Below are 21,930 nucleotides of genomic sequence, written 5' to 3' on the forward strand. Positions count from 1 at the left end.
ATAAAAACTACTTGTCCGACAGGAAAAGTATAACAGTAAAACTTGTTGTCCCTCACACAAATCTTGTTGTCCCGATGCGAATTGCACACCCCTGATAGACACACTTTAAACAAGAAATGAATTGTTATTTCTCAGTGTATTTTACTAGTGAAATGTACTGGTATAAAAAAAAACACTTTTCTGCATTTTCACGTCTGACTATTCACTATCCTTCATCAATGGCAGGTTTCAGTGGCTTAAAGCTCTGCTGATAATGACATCTGCGCTACTGGTGTTGCACTATCTGAGTCTCCTTCCTCAGAGGGTAACTCTTGATCAGCCATGTCGTCTGAGGCAACTATAGACAACAGATCTTCCTGCTGCCGCTCTGCTGCAATTTCTATAACAGTAAATGTATAGTACTAGTAACTAAGGAAGGCTTGAACAGCACAAGCAGCAATGCGGCTATGCAACCACTGTAATCTAGAATGGTACTTAGCCTTTGTTACTTTTAAGTATCTGCATCGTGCCTAGGCACTAGTACAGTACTGTGCATAAGAAACTTACACGGTATAGCCTTACAGTATACACTAGACAGTGCTTCCACTGTGTACAGTGCAAGCACTGTATAGTGTAAAGTGTACTGTGCACACTGTACAGTATGGTGCACAATGCATGGTATTGATGGTACGGTGTAATGGTACAGTATGGTCTACAATGCACGGTACATGTGGTACAGTGCAAACGGTACGGCAAGAACAGTACACCACCGTTGCGGTAACCTCGCTCACCAATAACGGTGGTAAGTCAGTGACCCACAGTTACCGAAGAAGCAATACACAGGGATGCCCACCTGTATAGCTTCTGGCTTAACACAACACAGCCCTAAGACTGGAGGAAGCCTGCTGTCACCGACAGCCTTCGCAGTGGTATTGCAAGCAGGGACCAAAGCGGCAGCAAGGCACTGCAGGAGAGACTGCAAACAATCAGACCCGAAGCAGAGCTGAGCCCAGCAATTGCTAGTGACTCAGAAAGAAGGTAACCTTGTTCGTTATACAAAAGTACATGCGGGAACGGGAGCAGGTCATGGACCTACAGTTACCCCAAAAGAAATTATAGGGATGCCCACCTATATAATGCTCTTGGCAAACCAGCAGCTCGAAAATTGGGGAAAGCCTCCTGCTAGAGCCCTAACAGTCTTCACACTAATCCCGCCATCAGAGCTTAATGTGGCAACGAGACACTGACGGAAAAACTGCAAGCAGCTTGACCTGAGCGTGTCTCGGTCTTTTGTATTTCTGTTGAAAAAAAACAAAAAAACAGAAACTACATAGAGAGAAAAAAAAATTCTCAAACTATAGAAAAGAAACAGTTGTCATTATTTTAATATAATTTTTATACCAAAAAACAAAATATTTATTTTAAAGCTTCACCAAGCTTAGCAGCTTAAGCGAGAATACAATAGCCAACTAAGGTGTTCGATCCCGGGGAAGGGGCGGCAAAGCCACCGGCTTCGTGTAGGTCCAAAGGCCGCTAGGGGACGGATGAAAAATCACGTCCGAGTGCACAAACGTGTAACTAGATATTATTAAACACGTAATTTAGTCGCATTAAATGTAAAACACAAGCAAAGTCAGATAAATCGGATACAATCAGATATAAGTGATACTTATCTGTGCCTAGATTTCTCTCAGGTTGGTGAAATGAAAAATGAGGATGATATTGTGCCAGCAGTCCTTTTTATTATTATTATGTGTTTATTTAGCAGACGCCTTTATCCAAGGCAACTTACAGAGACTAGGGTGTGTGAACTATGCATCAGCTGCAGAGTCACTTACAACTACGTCTCACCCGAAAGACGGAGCACAAGGAGGTTAAGTGACTTGCTCAGGGTCACACAATGAGTCAGTGGCTGAGGCGGGATTTGAACAGGGGACCTCCTGGTTACAAGCCCTTTTCTTTAACCACTGGACCACACAGCCTCCTACTGCCCTAGGAGGCAGGTGTAACTGCATCACAGGCAAATATTTAAAGATCTCTAAATCATTTTAAGATATCTAAAATCTATTTAGAGATATCTTCAAATAACTTCCTATTCATTTAGAGATATCTCTAAATCATTTGAAGATATCTTCAAATGAGCAGGAAGCTATTTAGAGATATCTGGAAATAATTGAGATATCTCTAAATGAACAGGACATTATTTTAAGATATCTTTAAATGATTTACAGATATCTTTAAATAAACAGGAAGTTATTTAGACATAACTTAAACCCTCATTTTAAGATCTCTAAATGACAGGTTGGCGTGCCATGCTAGCACAATCTATATGGTTTCCATAGTATTTAAAGATATCTGTAAATCAATTTGAGATATCTATTTCATTTTTAGATATCTCAAATTGATTTACAGATATCTTTAAAAATTAATTTTAGATATCTTCAAAACTCCACAATTAAAGATATCTGGAATTCAATTTGAGATATCTGGAAATGTTTTACAGATATCTAAATATTTCACGATATCTTAAAATGCAATTTGATATCTCTAATTGATAATTTTGCTTGCCATAATTTCCTACCTGAAGAGCACAGACAGCTTGACAATATTGTTTTTCAACAAGCCACTGCATGATCAAGCTCAGGATACCATATTCTTGAGGTGCTTAATATACAAGCCATACACTTAGCTCTTTTCCTTGTTGGCATTTTTTTTTCTTCTCGCATTAAAAATGACCTACACAAAAGTAATTGTTTTAAGAAGTTTATTAAAAATAATCAAAGAATAGAAAAACTTTACATAAAAATGTAGTCTTCAAAAAACAAAAACAAAACAAACTTTTAAACATGATACTTCCTTCTGTGTCGTGACCAGTTAAGATATAACCACAGTGGCAGCCAGGCAAGAAATGTTTGGTTCATCATTCATGACGAATGGCGCATGATGTGAGAAATCTAGCACAAAAATGTCTGCCAGATTTAAAAGGTAGTAACAGCAAAAGCCAATTTGAGTATTGTCTGCATAAATACAAAAGCACTGTTTTGTACAGTACTTCTACATGTTTACATAAACCTGGATAAATCCATATACTGTAGAATGGAACATGATGGTATTTCCTGTAATGCACTTGGTCTAATTATTAGTCTTTTTTTCAGATTTAAATGACTGTCGACAACTGTAAATTGCTAATCTACACTGGAATCTAGTAACAAAAGTGAAAACTACTATCGAAATAATTGCATGTAACGGGCAAAACGGCAGTTGGCTTTCTTGCTGCTAAAGATATGCCAATCTAATTTGTTATGCCTTTAAAACAGCAGCATATGAAACTCTGCTTAAGTCTTTCAAAACCAACATTCTGGAAGTTATGGAAAAGCCCCTTAAAGTACATTTTCAGCCACTGTTGGAAGATATATTGCCTAGTAGTGCTCATTGGAGATAGGTAACTGCAATTTAAAAACAAATAGCTCCTCTAAACTTACACAAAATAGGTATCATGGAAGATTGTGACTTATCCATTGGTACCACCATGGTGCTTTTAAAACTCATGGCTAGGCAGTCTAATCCTTAGTTCAAAATGGTAACAAGTGGTCACCATGAAAATTTAATTAAATTGGGGGGGGGGGAGGGGGGGGGGCGACGACGACTTGCATAGTATACCTGTATGCATCAGTAACTTCTACGTGCCAGCAATACAGTGTGTGCACTACATACTTGCTGCACCACGTTGCAATACTGTAAAAAATATAATACGTCTGGCAACGCATACAGGTACTGAAGTACTTGGTAAGGTTTGATTAGATTGTGTTGCTCTTAACAGAACAAATGCATACTGCTCTTCAGATTCCCCGAACGGAATCAAAATAATTCCTTTCTCCACATTCGGTTTACTGGGCACCACTTAAGCAAATGCTTTTATGGGTCCCTTGCATAAAAACAGGTTACATACATTAACACCGAATCTGTTCCTAATTTACTGTGCTTTCATTTGACTCCTCTCCCCCTCCCCCACACCCACCACCCTCTGTTCATTTAAAATGTTAAACCTGAAAAGAATGCAACCTGGGAAAGGTTTGTAAACTCAAAGCAATAATAAAAAAATAAAAATAAACATTTCAACATTAATATAACTTAAACATATGACATCCATAAAAATTAAATACAACTTTTTTTTCTTCTAAAAACAGTTATTGCACAAATGATAAACAATTTGTTCCATATGTACATAGTAAAAAAAGTCTGCAATGAGTATGAAAAAAAGAAAAGGGCAGCTTTGCCAGGATGATCTGGGACAGGTCATCTTCGAAAGACAAAAGGGCAGAAGTCATTAACTTTCCATTTATTTGACAGTAGTGCTTAAAACAGAAGCGCTGTTGCTTCCTCATGCTCCTGTAGGTCATCAACATGAGCTGTGTCCATCACTGAATGGAAAAAACATGGTTTAAAAAAATAAATATGAACATCCAAAAACAAGTCTTCACAGATACTCAGCACTGAATAATACCATCTGCAAGATGGTTTCTTGACCACCATACAGGAAACATGCAAAGAATCAGCCGCGGATATACAGGCATACCCACTGGCCGAATTAGAGAATGCTGGTCTTGTTCCTCGGTCTGGCGTTTATAAAAATGATTATAGGTCAGTGAACTCCAGCTTCAAGACATGGAAGCAATCTTCTCATCTGCTAAGGCTGATAGGTAAGCTTTCTCTCGTGTGCTTCCTCCTTCGCCAGGTGTTACGGTTGTATTGGTTCTGCCCCCGGGTATTAACAGGCTGCTTCATGGCCCCCATCATGGGGTTGTGGGCAGTCCCTGGGATACTGACTTCTTTTATGGAATATTTTGGCCCGTTGTGCATCTGCAGAAAGGTGGGTGTGGGGGGTGGAATGGGACAAAAAACTCAATTTAATTTGGCCATGATGACGTCTCTAAATCACAGCACAGTGTAATATAACCTGATCAGTAGAAATATCTCAAATTGTGTAACCAATATAAAATTTATAAGAATGTTATATATACACACTCTGATTTGTCTGTAAAAATGTAAATACCAGCTTTGATGATGCTTTACAAATTTGAGACAAACATCTTAATCTTATGTGAACCTCTGTGAAACTTAAAAGATAACATTTATGGATTAGAAACTAAAACAGACAAACAATGACCATTTAGATAGAAACCATAAAATCACCACAACACAGTAATTCAACCATTAGATTTAAAATGACATGAAGTTCAGCAATCCAGAAAATCCTGAACTAAAAGCATTCTGGGACTTAACATGGATGCCGAAGTTCACTATCTATCAAATCAACCAATCTTTTTTTATTTATATTGCGCCTTTCACTATTAAATTGCCACAAAGCGCTTTATTTAGATAAAAAACATTGATAAATATTTTAAAAAGTAGCAATAAGCAATTGAACAATAACATAATAAAAGTAGCAACAAGAAAAAAAGTGAATAAAATAAATAAAAACAGAGAAAACAAGAAATACAATTAAAATGTACAAGCCAGATGGGACAAATATGTTTAATTTTAAAAGCAAGAAACAGTTGGTTCTTGCCTTACAGATCCTGGCAGTTCATTCCATAGTTTATGGGCTTTATAGTTGAATGCTCTACCATCTGTGTTCTATAAATCAATGCTAGTCTACGCACTGATTATTAATTAACACAGGCGAAAATTGCAAACTCAGAAGTTAACAAACAGCATCTTAAAAGATGAAGTGCCACATTTAGATGCACAGTTGTCAAATGTGTCCCCATATAGTGTACTGTACATATATCTATGGTAAGTGCAAGAATGAACAGGACTGTGGGGCAAAGCCGAAAACATGACAAAAGTTGAAAACAGAAGTAGCTTTTTTTTTTTAAAAGAGACCTACCTTGTGATGCAGGTGGGGACTTGGCAGAGGGCTGGGTGGGGCAGGAGGAGCAGCCGGAGGGGGCATATGAAAGACCACATTCAAAGGAGGTGCCCCTTCTATACAAACATGTCTGCCAGGCAGTGACTTAACAGCAAGGGCACCTGGCATGGACAGTCTAGCCTGAAAAGGGCAAATGCATCACTCATTTATATTTACAACAAACAATGCACACTAACCTGCAAACTAGTACAAGATTCTGAAAGCACATGGTGTTTATATTAAGAAATAATAAATACAACTGCATTTCTCTTCTACTAGAACATTTTAAAATGTAATTGCACCACAAGCAGCTTCACAGGCAGTTTTTATATTCAAGCATCACATCCAGTCAAAAGTAAAACACAAGAATTATGAGACAGACTATAGCTGGTGCCTACTGTTTTGGTGTTAACAGGGTGCATAAAGACATTTTTATTTTATTGTGTTTCATGTTCCCATGTGTTGCTACAACTTTTTAAGTAAGGTGTGTGTGTGTTTTTTTTTTTTTTTTTTTTTTTTTTACATTTTGATCACTTTTTTAAAACTTTTATATTGCATTCCCTGCATCTAGATGGCTTCCCATGTACCCGCATGGACCTCTCAGAACTACATTTGCCATCACCCTGCTGCTCACTGGCAAATCCATTTAGGTTACATATGTGAGCAGTAGGATGATGGGAAATGTAGTTCTGAGGTCCATGCAGGTACATGGGGAGCCATCTTGGAGGCAGGGAATGCAATTTAAAAAGTTTAAAAAAATGGTCAAATATAAAAAAATATATATCAACACACACACACCTTATGTAAACAGTTGGAGCAACACATGGGAACACGTAACACAATAAAATAAAAAGGTCCTTGTGTGTCTGTTTTTGACTTTCTAAATATATGAATTAAATATCCTGATGGCATTTGATAGCCAGAATAGCAAAAATGATAGTTATAAACAGTTCTACCTAGAACCGCCACGTGGGTCACTGTGACCCATGCATTACAATACATGTCTTTTTTTTTTAATATATAACGTAAGATATTCTATTATTTTTGTAGATGCAGCAAACACGCCTCCTCCTCCTAGCACACTTTTTTATTTTTATTTCAAGCCTTTCCTTTGTTTGTAGACCGACTACAAGACAGAGATTACTACGATTGTGGATTTGTCAAGATGACAACTCAGTGAAAGCCTAGTTGCTTATTTTTCAATGTACCTGGGAGACGACAATCCTTCGTTTTGTTCCACAAATGCAACTGGGAATATATCAGAAGGAAATATTTAATCTTGAAAGTATTCACTTTGTTTGGAATACGGCAAGCTGCACTCAGATGCATACAGCAAACTGAAATGACAGGTAGGATTACAACTTGTGCCTAATATGAAATGTATGTTATAAATTCTTTTTTTATATTACTTTTAGAAAAAAAAAAACATTTTGGTTTTACAGGTTTGTATGTACCAGTTTACACAATAGTGTTCAATGGAACTGCATCTGTGTTTACAACACAGCTCCTGGATGCAGGCAGTCAGCTGGCAGATGCGTACACTCCTCCATAGAGTACAATGCAGCCGTCATACCGGAAGTATTGTTATATTTTCTTTTTATGTAGTATTAGAAGCAATGATTTCAGTTTTATAGTTGTGTGTACATATACCCGTTTACCCCTGTACACGGGTATATGTATATATATATATATATATATATATATATATATATATATATATATATATATATATATATATATATATATATATATATATATATATATATATATATATATATATATATATATATATACACACATACACGTTTCTATTGAAATGTGTATTTTATTATATTTTTTCACTGTTTGTAGTCGTGCTATATATGCACTCATTTTAAAAATAAAGCCTTCTGTTTAATTTTCCATTTAAATATGGTATTTCTCTGATGCAAACGTTAGATATGTTCGACAGTATGTCTTTCATTTTCAAAACGAAGCAGTTTTAAAAAATGTATGGGTCAAAGTGACCCACGTGGCGGTTCGAAAAACCAGCGGTTCTAGTGTTAATAAAATGGACTGAGGAAGACGGTAAAAATGGTAAAGGGCTAAAGTGTGACGGGCAAATTGTTTTCTTACTAAACATCAGTTCTGCTTTTAGAGGAGTAGCATTTACCTGGGAGCTGGAAGACATTATCAATGCCCCAGGCAGATTTGGCTTTCCAATTGGCATTTGCAGTGCAGGCGCTAGCGAGGCCAACGGTAGTGCTTGGATTGGAAATGGGTGAATGTTCGTGGCTGGACAAGGAGTTGAATCACAGTCCTTTTAAAAAGATACAATTATGTTTAATTTTTGCACTGTGACTTGTGCCACATCCTAAATAAGGGAATTTAAGTTAATATTTAGGTATATATTTCAGCCCAATACAATTCACCAAGCAGGTCAGCAAAATAATTTTCAAATGAACACCATTATAAACCCACCTTTGTTGTTTAATATTTCTCAGGGTTACTCTGAAATATTTTAAAATTTCACTTTACTTGCAAAACACTCTGCTTGTCAGTTTTACTTTTGTTGACGTGATGGATTTTCAGCGCTAATGTAAGAGAACATGATATTCATGTGTAACAAAGTCACTTGACTACTTTGTATTGCTGTTGTGGACATTTAACCCTAACAAGAGTTGGTAGGTGGAGGCAGCAAATGATGGGCTATTTCTAGATTAACCATAGGCCAACACCTATACATGTTATTGCATTACCTGCTTAAATCTTTCAGCACCAAGTATCTACATAAAGATTACCCTAGGATATTTAGCTGAATAGTTCCAGTGTCTTGCACTAAACAAAACAAAACAAAAAATACAAAGCATCCCCAGAGTCTAAATTTCAGAAGATGTCATTGCAGTTTTTTTTTTTTTTTTTTTTAAACCAATTTGTAAGATGCTCAACAGAAAAGGTTATTAAGCTATTTTTACATCCATGCATTTTACTTACAATGTCACTTCCAGAGAGCGACGAGACAGAGGACGCCGATGAGCCAGAGGAGTGCTGCTGGGGGCTGGACATGGACATCGGGGAATCCATGCTGCGTGGCGACACAGAATCACGGTTCTGGAGTTGCTCACTCACAAGATTCAGGCTGCTGTGCTCCATCTGCTCAGATGTCTTTATACCTGGATCTGTGCATACATTTGTAGTACGATAAGCCATGTTAGTATATACATTCCTGGCAGAGGTCAATATACAGCAAGTACTACAGAACATAAAAAAAAACAAGGTTTCAAAATCACACAACCTTTAGTCCAGCTAATGTAGCTAAGCTCACAATTGAGGAGGAATAATATGGAAATTAAAAGTGCATACTTTTCCAGAATACTAGAACTGTTTTTGCTTACCACAAGTATCCAACCGTGGGCTGCTTCTCCCTCCCCACTTCTTTATGATCCATTCCCTGTAATCTATAACCTCTTGGGTCACTTTAATTATTCGACCTAAAGTGCTGCAAGAAAACAGAAACTTTTAAAATATCCAAAACTAAATAAATAAATAAAATAATAATCACTGATATGTTTATGGAAACGAAGTTTTAGACATGGAGCAACAAGCATGTAACATATGGAAACATGAGCTTTTTTTGATCCCTAAACTTACTTCTAATGCAGTTTAATTCCAACTGAATTGTAAGGAACATTTCTCTATAAATTTTAGTTGTCCAGGCAAGTGTCACTGCTAAGAAGTTTTGCCTTAGAAGCCCTTCAAATGGTATTTAGGCATTGAAATAAATAAATAAATAAATAAATAAATAAATAAAAATAAAATAGAAGGCACTAATATTAAAATACAAACTTTACTACTGCATGGGGAACATTCAGGGAAAAGCTATAGTTTACCTCTCAGAGTCTTTGTTGGGGTAAGACCTTGCAAGTGGCGATACAGCATGACCAAGCACAATGTAAGCATAGTCAAACACCTGTTTCACTTGCATGGCACCATAGGAACTCCTGCCCACATCATTTCCTGAAAGATAAAAATCAAATCAGCAGATACAAAAATAGGATTTTGCTGATGCTAGCCAAGGACTGTAAACACCACACGTGGCAATAAAACAATATTGACCCCACCAAAGATTTAATAAAATTGGCTTCCAATATATTTTGATCAACTATAATTAAAACAGCACAATTCTAAGTGCTCTTTATTGGGCAAAACGTGACCACATCAGATTGTGGCATATTAAATGGACACTCAATGGTTTTTACCTGGCAAGAAAGGGTCTTCAATGCACAACATTGACGGTCTGTAACCGTTTACCATGACTTTCATGATTTCTTCTTTGGCAACATAAGCACCTCCATTTTTAATCCGAATACCGGTTTTCAAATAGTTGAAATGCCTTCCATAAAGCTCAAAGAATTCAATCAGAAGTATGCCAAGATTGACATTGGGTCCTCTGGCATCAATTCTTGGGTGCAACTGTCAAAATACAAGGAAACAATTGTTGGGAACCAACAAACATGCCGATTAAAATGTTGAATGGGGATCCCGTAGAGGGACAGAATAAGTCATCTACTAAAACCTGGAAAATCTTGGAAGACAGTGAAACCAATTTGACAGAACCTTACCTGCAGGAAGCTGATGACCATTAAAATGAGGCTGTAAGAGCTAATCCCGCCCGTAAAAACCTCGTTCAAATCCCTCTGAAGGAGGAACTGCTTTAATACAAATATCAAGTAAGGCAGGATGGTATATTTCTGAGAAGATAAAAAACAAAAAGAAACAGTCAGGCAAACATTGAACTACACACATATTGTATGTCAGTGACCAGCATAATATTAAGAAAATGTTTTATTGACTACTAAACTGCACAAATAACCAGTTTAATAACTCATGAAACAATTTATTAATGTAAAAATTCCAAGTGGCATAGAGTAAGGAGAATGGCACTTTACAGAATATAGTTTAACATCATGAATTTTTTTTTGTTTTAAGTTGTGGTTATAAAGAGGATACATATACAGTATGAAGAACTGCGATAAGTTTCTGTAATGCAACGCAACTGAAATTGAGAGAATTGTAGAATAAAACTGTACCAAATATGAAGATAATATCAGAAAGGGTGCAATCTCAAGCATGAGTACTTAAGAGTAATAGGAACCATAACATTTTGCCCTAGTAGTTTCCACATCAAAAACATGTTGGTATTTCAAATGATTTGTGGAGGTACAGTATGGGCTGCTGAAGAATCCCCTTAGAAATTCACTCCAAGGGCCAGCCCTTGACAGGCTGCTATAATGCATCTGCCAGGCGTCAATTGTATTTCTTTCAGGGAAGTTCCCGGCATTTTAAAAAACACAGGAATCAGCGCCATTATATATTTCTTTCAGATGTGGCCAATAGTTAAGTTAGGCAGACTTTAACCATGTCTGAAAAGCTAGACAAGGACATCCAGCGATTAGTCATGCAGGGTTTCCAACTCAAAGTTAATAAAATATGTAGACAAATACTGCTAACAAGAGTAGTTAAAATCTTGTAAGTAAACATTGAGTACTTTGTGAACCAATTTTAATTTATACGTATAACACAATCTAAAATTCTCAGATTAGCAGAAGAGTTGCAAGTTCTTGCATTAGAACCAATAGAAAACCAATTAAAAACAATACTAACCAATACCACAGAGGTATTCACACCACTGTATAAAATACTGTGTGCAGTCTAGCTCAAAAACATTTCAGTACATTACCTGAATGTAGCCCTTGATAAACTGAGCTGCCTTCACGCCAGTTTCTACGTTGAAACTGATGTCTACTTTCACTTCAGTCTCTTGGTCAGTGAGTTTGATTATTGGTACCTGGGAAGTGAGGCAAATAAAGTTAGGTATGCTGGAGGATATGTTCATTGTCGAATTAGGCAGTTATTTAAATTTAAGGCCAAGGATGTTCTGGTAGAGTGTTCAGCAATTGGAAAATGTTCAACAATCTTTCAGTCCAATTGAAACATTTAGGCAAATGGTGCTTTGAGGGAGAAACAATCAAATCAATGACAAATATTCATCGATGACAAACCCTGATTAAATCAAAACCACTGCAAAACAACGCGACATTTGTTTGCTTTACATAATTAAACGCAAACAAAAACAAAGCATCCTGAGTAGCATTATCGAAGATGTGTGTCGTATTAGATCAAATGGTTTGTAAAGCTGAAGTAAAATGTAAATGTGAAAAAGATTGTATCTTGGATTTACAGAGGTTAAAAACAAATGTAGCACAGAAACATTTAATGTTCACAGGACACCAAATGTAATAGAACTTTAAGAATCATACAATACAACTATGGTCTGAATTATTGTGAATTCAGTGAAAGGGTTCATTTTTACTGGACAACAGTGGCAAAGCAAATAAAAAGAATGCAGCCGAGTACCAAACATTACGACACCCACGAGTGTGCAAGCCCTAAAAAAATCACAGAACACCTGTGTACCGAGTATGAGGCCTGGTACCAAAAGGTCACATGATATGGTGAGCTTAGGTCAAAGTGAAAGAGGTCAATACAGTTTAAATGGTTTCTAAGACAAGCTTCCCTAAAGGGGATGCTTAAATAGAGTCATGCAGAATATCCTTATATTTCCTTTTCCCATCACATGACTATTTTTTGTCTTTCACCACCCAATAATGGAAAAAAGTGGAGGGCCTGTAGTAGCCTAGTTCATGGAGGCTGTGTGGTCCAGTGGTTAAAGAAAATGGCTTGTAACCAGGAGGTCCCAGGTTCAAATCCCACCTCAGCCACTGACTCATTGTGTGACCCTGAGCAAGTCACTTAACCTCCTTGTGCTCAGTCTTTCGGGTGAGATGTAATTGTAAGTGACTCTGCAGCTGATGCATTGTTCACACACCCTAGTCTCTGTAAGTCGCCTTAGATAAAGATGTCTGCTAAAAAAACAAATAATAATAATAATAATAATAATAATAATAATAATAATAATGCTATGTTTTGGCAACAGATCTCGGGCACAATATTTTGTTTAATTTGCTGAAACTTTCAAATATTCAATTATGCCCCAAGATTCACCAAATGCCTCCTGTGATCCACATACAGTCCACTACTGACCTGGAGGATTTTGACCCAAAATGAGTTTAACCATCTTGTATCTTTAGGTAACTTTAAACACAGCACGCAAGATCGCTAAACTTCATGGAAGTTTAGTTCTATTTAGATTTCCAGTAAAATTCCCTTTCCAGATTTTCACACATCTTTTTTTGGCTTACCGTAGCTTTGTCAAGGACTTTAATTGAGTAAGGCTCAGCCACATTGTGTTTCCGTAGTGCTTGTTCCAATAGCTGCAAAGGGGGTCGCTCCCATTTCCCAAAGACAACCAAATCAATATCACTGCAAGACAAACCACAAGTTAATACACTTCTAATGCTTATCCATTTATGTATATCAATATTTTTATTATCCAACACATTATTTTGTTACTTTAGACTGTTTGAAGATGCTGACTTACTGAATTTCAATTTTTGTTTAACCAAATGGGCCTATTAACCCTGAGTGGCCTTGGAGGTAAACATTCAGTCTAACATTGAAAAAGGTTCTAAATGGGGGCTCCCAAGTGGCGCATCTGGTAAAAGGCACTCCGAGTAGAGTGCAGGATGCGCCCTATAGCCTGGAGGTCGCCGGTTCGAGACCAGGCTATTCTATTGCCAACCCTAGACGGGAGCTCCCAGTGGGCGGCACACAATTGGCAGAACACCGCCCAGTGGGGGTTCTTAGGTCAGCCAGGGTGTCCTTGGCTTACCGCGCACCAGCAACCCCTGTACTCTGGCCGGGCGCCTGCGAGCTTGCCTGTAAGCTGCCCAGAGCTGTGTTGTCCTCCGACGCTGTAGCTCTGAGGTGGCTGCACGGTGAGTCTGCAGCGTGAAAAAAAAAAAAAGCGCTCGGCTGATGGCACACGCTCCTGAGTCAGCACGGGGATGGTAGCGGTGAGCTGAGCCTAAAAATAATTGGATATGCCAAACTGGGAGAAACTAATAATTGGTGATTACAAAATTTTAAAAAAAGAAAAAAAAAAAAAAAAAAAGAAAAAAGGTTCCAAATTGAAGAGTTCCCATTTACTACGTTTTGCTTCTTCAAACAGAACATGAAGGAAAACAAGAATAAAAGCGAAGACGCTTATTTCTCCTAATCTACAGTACATCACAGTAGAGCTGCATGTTGTAGGTGGAATTAGTGTCTATCTATACAGAAATACATGTTGAAAAGTATTGCACTGCCCATGACTATTAACAAGAGTAACTTCCAAAACTTTGAACTGAATGGTACAGTACATTGTAGATAAGTGTGCAATAAACACTACAGCGTAGTTTCTACCAACTCCCACTCTAATACATAACTACAGTAGATACATTTTACCATGCATCACTAATATAATCAAAACCAACATAAAAAGAAAATGTACTTTTAATGTGGAACTCACCTTGTTGGGAGATAAAGTCCTGTACTAAAGCTGCCAAAAATCTGAACCTGAAAAATAAGGTTTGATGTATTAAATGTTATTAAATTGAATGATTGACATTATTATTATTATTATTTATTTCTTAGCAGACGCCCTTATCCAGGGCGACTTACAATATATCACATTATACATTATTTCACATTATACAGATATCACATTATTTTACATACAATTACCCATTTATACAGTTGGGTTTTTACTGGAGCAATCTAGGTAAAGTACCTTGCTCAAGGGTACAACAGCAGTGTCCCCCACTGGGGATTGAACCCACAACCCTCCGGTCCAGAGTCCAGAGCCCTAACCACTACTCCACACTGCTGCCCCTTATTACCTTATTACATAAATTCATTAAAGAAAAAAAAAAGCTCAAAATCACAATTTTATTTTTTATATTTCTCATAACATCTTTTACAAATAAAATGTTCACAAATATTTAACCCTAGAATTGCCATGCATTGGATACCTGTATTATTTTCTACATCTTGTACTTGATAACAAAAAGCCAACCCGCACATTGTGCTACTGCAGAAGGATATGAGCATTTGTGTGTCTTTCTATATTGAGAGGTTGCTGTCCCAATTTAACAAAGTCGACCACATTGGTTTGGTCATTTTAGAACATGACAAAGTACAAAGGAGTGGGATTGTTCTGAAAGGATAAACCAGAGCTGTGGAAAACCACTTCAGTAGTTTAAAGCTCATTTAAAATGTTAAATGGTTAAAACACAACACTAAAATATGCTATTGCATTTTAAACAAAGTAAACCTATTCGTAGCGATGAATATTGCTTATTAAACACAGTAGACAGTAGTACTGTGCAACACGCTATTTTATCACTGTTAATTAGTGCAAGTCAAAGAGGAACAGTTATTAAAAAAAAATGCACACAAAAAAATTCAAAAAGTGCATATAGAAAGTATATTTAAGTAACTACATTATTTTCCTGTTCTATAAACTTCCAACTGTGTCATCCTAGAAACACCAGACACAAAATACAAGCTGTATATTTGGGTTTATTGTATAACCTGTTCTCTTAAGTGATGTTCATGGAGATTATAAAGCAGATTAGTACTCAAAATGCAGATTCCCAGTTATTGCTGTGATGTATTGTTTCAGACTACTGAACCAGTGCTGTGTCTGTGTGCAGGGTTTAGTACTTACATCGGCTGTAGGCCACAGGTCTTTTATAACCGTTTCTATCCTCCTCACCACATCTTCACGCATAGCTGCTTCTTGAGGGCGTGGAGACATGAAGTCATAGAAGTCAATGATCTCTTCATGGAGGCTGGAATAACATGAAACACTGTTAATGCCCTGAAAACTTTCAAATAAAACCAAAATGATAAAGTCAAATTTTTTTCCTGAAATGACATACAGGATTTTTCACCAACATTGATAACGTTTTCCCTGATAATAATCCAAATCGATTAATTTAACTATAAAGCTTGGTCCTTTCTGTTGACACTTAGCAAGCGTTCCTTGGAGCCATGATTTTGAGACAGCCAGTTCCGTTGATTCAATTTGCTCCTATCCCCGAGGACATGAGTCGTCTTGTTTTAATAGTAGCGATTAAGTCTAATGTTTGATATTGCAAGTTCAAGGCTTGATGAAATTTCCTTGCATTAGACCCATCACAATTTTTCTTTCATGATTTGTCTTCAATAGATTTGTTTTAATTTGATCATTAATCTTACGCACAGGTAGCAGTATAGTAGTGCCACAAGTAAACATTCTTCTCATTCAAATCATACTACAGTATGCAGTCAGACTACAGCACTTCTTTGAATTACACAGAATTTTCTATTCATCTTTTGAAATACATCAGCTTATTTTGAAGGCTTGGTACTGTACCTCTGGGTTGTCAGTATTGCATGACTACGATCTGACCTTTGAAGAATACTAACTTCCATCTACAGTCACTTTAGCAAATTACAGTAAGACTTGCTCTCACTTTGTTATGCCTCACTTTTTTCCTAGTTAATTGGCCAAGTTTATATAGCATAAAAAAGGCTAAAAATATTTTTGTTATTCAAATCTTCCTTGCCTACAAGACATAGGATTTAAAACATGTGCAAACAATAGTGTGTAACTGTAGGAACATACAGTACAGTAATCTTGTCCTAATGTATTTGTTTTCTTGTAACAGTTTTTAGAAAGCCACTAGAATAGTCAGAAATATCTGAATTAAACAAGCGCTGTGTTCAGGTCTAACAGCACGTTACTTTTAAACAAAAAGGATGGGATTTGCCCCGTGAAGGAAGATGTATTTTCTTACTAACTTTACTGTAATTATTTGTTTAATTCTAGTAGGGTTGTATTCGAAGGTTTGTTCACTAGCCAGGAATTCAAAAGGTAGTTTTAAACCTTTTCGCTGTTAACAGAAACTGTTTGACAATGTCTGAATACTATAAGTCACACATTAAACATGCAAAAATTGATCTTTTGATTTGTCTAATGCATATTGCGTAAACAAAAGTTGTTGTATTAAAATCCAACCAAATCGTTACATGTCACAACTCTATATGATGCCGCTGCCATGTATGGAGCAGGATATAGTATCCAAATAAATGGAGGGGGGGGGGGGGGGGGGAGGGTTACATATAGCGGTTGTACTGCTTCACTAAAATAGGTACAAAATACCTAGTGTACAAGACAGTGTAAGAGAAGTGCTATGGTAGAATACGTTTGAAACATAATTTGTATTGTAACACTTAATGTATTTGCTTACGATTGTAAGTCGCCCTGGATAAGAGCGTCTGCTAAGAAATAAATAATAATAATAACAATAACAACAACAACAACAACAAGAAGACAGTGTAAGAGAAGTGCTATGGTAGAATACGTTTGAAACATACAAAATATACGTCAACACTAAATTGTGTGTGTGTGTGTGTGTGTATATATATATATATATACACACACACACACACACACACACACACACAGTGCTTGCCTCCGTCTCCTCGTTACTTCTCCCGACCCCGTAAAAGCGCATCCTATCCTGTCACACCGATTCCCAGACCTGCTCTCTTATTTGTACACTGAGGTTATGGGGCGGGCCGGTGAGGTAAGTAACTGATCTTGAAACAGTGGTGGTCAGCTAGCGAGAGGTCCCTACATAATCACGTCACGTAGCCTGAAACGTGTCGTGAGAAAGGAAAGCCCAATCAAAAATGAGGGGGAAACTGCTCCTGGTGGTGATGCCTTAGCTAGCAGCGCTGTCTGCGCTGCTAATTCCGCCAGTTCAACATCACCACCGGCACGTCCTCCACTTAGCTAGTAGCCCTACTAGTGAGTCAGACTCGGCGGGACAGGGGGACGGGGTCTGGGAGGAGTAGTGATGGGCAGTTTGATTATTTTTAGTGACTCGATTCATTTGATTCAAAAGAACGAGTCGTTCACGAACTGCACATCACAAAAGCTAGGGAGAATCTATATTTGGTTGTCTGGGTTCATAAACATTAAATTAAATATAGTGTGACAAAAAAATAATAATATGTATTTAGAATACTGGAGATAACATAACAGTTTGAACCATTAGCATTGTTTAGCCATCAGTATCAATCTAATTTAAATTTAATCTTTTTAAAAAAAAAAATAGTCAATTGCATTTCTTAGGTGTTTTTTTCTCTACATTTGGAGTCACTCATTGTTTTTTACAACAACAAAAAAAGAGAGGCTCGAACGAGTGGTATTTGTGGAACTAATCCGTGGTATTTATTCAGCACATAGCAAAATGCTGTTTGCCCAATTCCTCTTCCTTCCAGTAAACCTTTGGGATTAGTCATGTAATCAATCACACGTTGAAGCACACCCAGTGGCGACGCGTAGGGGGGGCACGCCTGGTCACGTGCCCCCCGAGATTTCCAGACTTCTGCCAGGTTTTATTATTAATATATATATACATATATAATATTTTTTTGTTTTGTTTTAATGTTTTTCGTAAGTGGGTAGAGAATGTGTGAGTGCGCAGTAGTTTATTTCAGACTTTCAAACCTTATTAACATAACCACACCGTTATATTTGTTCTCGCGAGAACGAGTGTCTGACCGTTCACCGTTATACTTGTTCTCGTGAGAGACACTTTTTCAGTCAGCGCGGCATTCGAAAATATGTTAAAATAGCAAAAAGACAGCTAAGTTTGGAGTTTTTTTACAACAAAAAATCTAAACCACCAACGCCAGAGAAATCAACAGAAACTGAACCTGACTCTTCTGTAGTTCAGAATGTTAGCAGCAACGAGAGTGACGATACAATTTCAAACGCTCTGGTTAGTGCGGGTGCAGCAACTGTCGAGTCTGTCGATAAAAGAGACCCTTGCCTTGGACCGGATGCAGCTTTGGAATATATCGAAGAAGGCCCGTATCAGCCAGTAATTGATTTTCCAGCCAGTGCCTGTGGGATCAAAACCAGAAAATTCAGGCAAGTGTGGTACAATGAGTATAAATGGCTTGAATACAGTGTACGTGATGACAGAGCTTTCTGCTTTTGCTGTCGAGCATTTGGCAATGGGCCAAACGGTGACCTGGCATTTCGAGTTACTGGTTTTAAAACATGGAAGAAAGCAAATGAAAGATTTCGGGAACATTCAAAGTGTGAAGCTCATCTAGAGGCCGTTGCTAAATGGAAGGGTAGGCTGCAGTCCTGTAAAACAGGGAGTGTTGTGTCCCAGCTTGATAGTCAAAAGAAAAAAAGAGTGGCGGACAACAGAGCATATTTAGAAACTGTAATAGAGAGTACTTTATTTTGCGCTCGCCAGGGTATACCTTTGAGGGGACACGAAGAGGGAATGGATTCCACAAATCAAGGCAATTTGCGGGAATTGATGAAACTGCGTAGTACAGACAACGAACTGATTCAACGATTTATGGTTAACCGAGAGAAATACTGCACAGACCTTCACAGCTCGTGTCACAATGAAATAATCGAAATCATGGCTTCACAAGTAACAGATTCAATCGTAAATGAAGTAAAAAAAGCTGAAGTGTTTTCCATCATTGCAGACGAAACAATGGACCTGTCAAGACACGAGCAAGTTGCTCTCATAGTGCGCTACGTAAACCAGTCATTTGAAATACAGGAGCGGTTTATTGGCTTCTACAGGACGCTGCAGACGGACGGGGCTTCACTTGCCACACTGATCAAGAGTACATTATCAGCCTTGGGACTTGATATTTCAGCTCTAAGAGGTCAATGTTATGATGGAGCCGCCAACATGAGAGGACCCTACAAAGGTGTGGCCACACGGATACTTAGCGAAAATCCTCTAGCTTACTATGTTCACTGTTATGCTCATATATTAAATCTGTGCGTAGTGGACATGGTTTCCTGCATTCCAGTTGTCCGAAATGCTTTCGGAATTCTCCAGGCTCTACGAAATTTCATTGAAGTAAGCTCAAAGAGACATGCTGTGTTTGAAAAAATTACGTCACAAAAAACGTATTCTGCGGGGCCAGCTACTCTTAAATCACTCAGCGACACTCGTTGGAACTGTCGAGTCGAGGCTATCAGAGCTGTATTGGAAAATGTTGATGAAATGGTTCAAGCTCTGAACGAAATTGCACATGGGGGTTCAAAAGCTGGAACTGAAGCTTATGCACTTCTCAGAAATGTGCAAGACTTCAATTTTCTGTACTGCATGTTTTTTATGCGGAGAGTGCTAATGCAAACAAACCACCTGTCCAAATTTCTTCAATCAAAAGACTTTACATATCAAACAGCAATGGCGATGGCTAAATCCACAGTGTCTGTACTAAAGGAAATGAGAAGTGATGATTTTGCATCCCAAACCTTTAATCACGTCAATGAACAGTGCCAGAAAAATGGTTATTCTGGCCCTTGTGTGTCACGCAAACCGGTTATTCCCACAAAACTGGGAGGAGGGGTAAAGTCCTCTTTTGAAAAGCCTGAGGACTACTACAGGACTGAAATACTGTACAGCACTCTGGATACCCTTATTGAGGAAGTAGAAGACCGCTTTTCCGAGAATGACCTGTTTATTTTCAAGTCCCTTGCAGACGTTCTCTCTTCTGAGAGCCCATCAGATGAAAGTGTTGGCGCTGTTTCCACCACTTACAGTATTGATCAAGAAGATCTGAACTCTGAAATCAATTTGTTTTCCCGGATGTTTAAAGATGGCATTGCTGACAAGAGTAATGAGGAAGAGGAGCGCACCCAGCTGGAAAAAAGACTGCGATTCTTTCGTGAAATGGCACTGCGTGACACCCTTCCAAATCTGTCCAAACTCTACGTGCTTTACTTAACTATCCCAGTGACTACAGCATCGGCTGAGAGAAGCTTTTCTTCTTTGCGGCAACTGAAAACTTACCTGAGGACGACAATGACAGATGCTCGTGTTTCTAACCTGGCAATACTACAGATTGAAAAAGGAGGACACGCTGTTAACATACTGGACGTTGTAACAAGGTTTGCAAGCAGAAAGGACCGACGCCTACAATTCTTTTGACAAGGTAAGGTTTTTAAAGCATGTACATTTGTTATTGAATTTGTTATTGTCATTTACATGTGTTATTTTTTAGCTAATGGTTATTTGTCACAATAATAGGATTAGGTCATATGTTTGTTAAAGCATTTCGTATTGGGAGCCGCAAGGTGGCGTGGCTATGTTTATTATGAATGGAAAGTTAGCACGCCACAACCCAGGAAGTCGCTCTGTTTTCTTTCTGATTTAAGAACACCCGCTAGTCGTCTCATTACTGTGGTGCAGTCGTCGCTGTGTTATTTTTTGGAAAACTTGCTATGTGGTTAACAAATACCCGAGAGATTTGGGGTAATTAAAACTACTTTGTCTACTGACCCTGAACATTGCATACCACCAGGAACTTTAAATTGTGCCCCCCCACTATCAACAGTTACGCGTCGCCACTGAGCACACCCATAACCGCAACATGTACATTTTATATAAACAAAGTTCAAACGTGTATATATTTAGTATTTTTTTGTGTTTAACACAGTAAAATAACATTTAGAAAATGTAATGTGCGTGTAAAATATAATAGACGTTTAAGAAAATTAGAATGTGCAATATCCTCCTAAAAGGTTGTTGTAACGTAGCTGATACTACGTTTCAACTTGTGGACTAAGGTGAATCGCCGTCATTATTCAATTATCAAATATTTAACCGTAGTTGTAAATTGTCATGTACAAAATACATTCATTCCTCAAGGTCAAATATGTAATCGCAAGTTATATAATTAAGCCTTGGGTACAATAACGTTACAATACCAGTAGATGTTTGTATTTATTTTGGAAATGAGGTGTATATCTCATTATTATTATTATTATTATTATTATTATTATTATTATTATTATTATTATTAATATTTAGTAATTTGGCTGACTTTACTCAAGGTGACAAGTATTAATCATAATTTGTGCAAAATAGGTAACTATAGATATGATTAATTTTGTATGTGTATAAAAAATAACAAACACACATAGGATACAACTAGTAGTGGTTCATTTTATATTTGATTTGTTTGGCAGACTTACACAAGGTTACGTACATAGTAGACTAAGAAGAACGGTAAGA

At 37.5% G+C, this 21,930-nt stretch overlaps 1 protein-coding gene across 2 annotated transcripts in view; it reads right to left on the reverse strand.

The window, feature by feature from the left end:
- Window positions 1–2,729: 2,729 nt before the first annotated feature.
- The window catches only part of tent4a (terminal nucleotidyltransferase 4A), a 28,344-nt gene continuing 9,143 nt past the window's right edge, over window positions 2,730–21,930 (reverse strand). The window contains exons 2-13 of one of the 2 annotated variants that reach the window (XM_034058439.3): window positions 15,540–15,663; window positions 14,340–14,386; window positions 13,132–13,252; window positions 11,610–11,717; window positions 10,492–10,620; window positions 10,129–10,342; window positions 9,760–9,886; window positions 9,265–9,368; window positions 8,864–9,048; window positions 8,043–8,189; window positions 5,870–6,031; window positions 2,730–4,839 (exon numbers count right to left, since the gene is read on the reverse strand). In XM_034058439.3, coding sequence (XP_033914330.3) covers window positions 4,660–4,839; window positions 5,870–6,031; window positions 8,043–8,189; window positions 8,864–9,048; window positions 9,265–9,368; window positions 9,760–9,886; window positions 10,129–10,342; window positions 10,492–10,620; window positions 11,610–11,717; window positions 13,132–13,252; window positions 14,340–14,386; window positions 15,540–15,663 — 1,648 coding nt within the window. In that variant the 3' untranslated portion in view covers window positions 2,730–4,659. The remainder of the gene's footprint in view (window positions 4,840–5,869; window positions 6,032–8,042; window positions 8,190–8,863; window positions 9,049–9,264; window positions 9,369–9,759; window positions 9,887–10,128; window positions 10,343–10,491; window positions 10,621–11,609; window positions 11,718–13,131; window positions 13,253–14,339; window positions 14,387–15,539; window positions 15,664–21,930) is intronic. The other variant, XM_034058440.3, reaches the window with a different exon arrangement.

The sequence above is a fragment of the Acipenser ruthenus genome, chromosome 3, assembly GCF_902713425.1.
Source record: "Acipenser ruthenus chromosome 3, fAciRut3.2 maternal haplotype, whole genome shotgun sequence".
Classification (NCBI taxonomy): Eukaryota; Metazoa; Chordata; class Actinopteri; order Acipenseriformes; family Acipenseridae; genus Acipenser; species Acipenser ruthenus.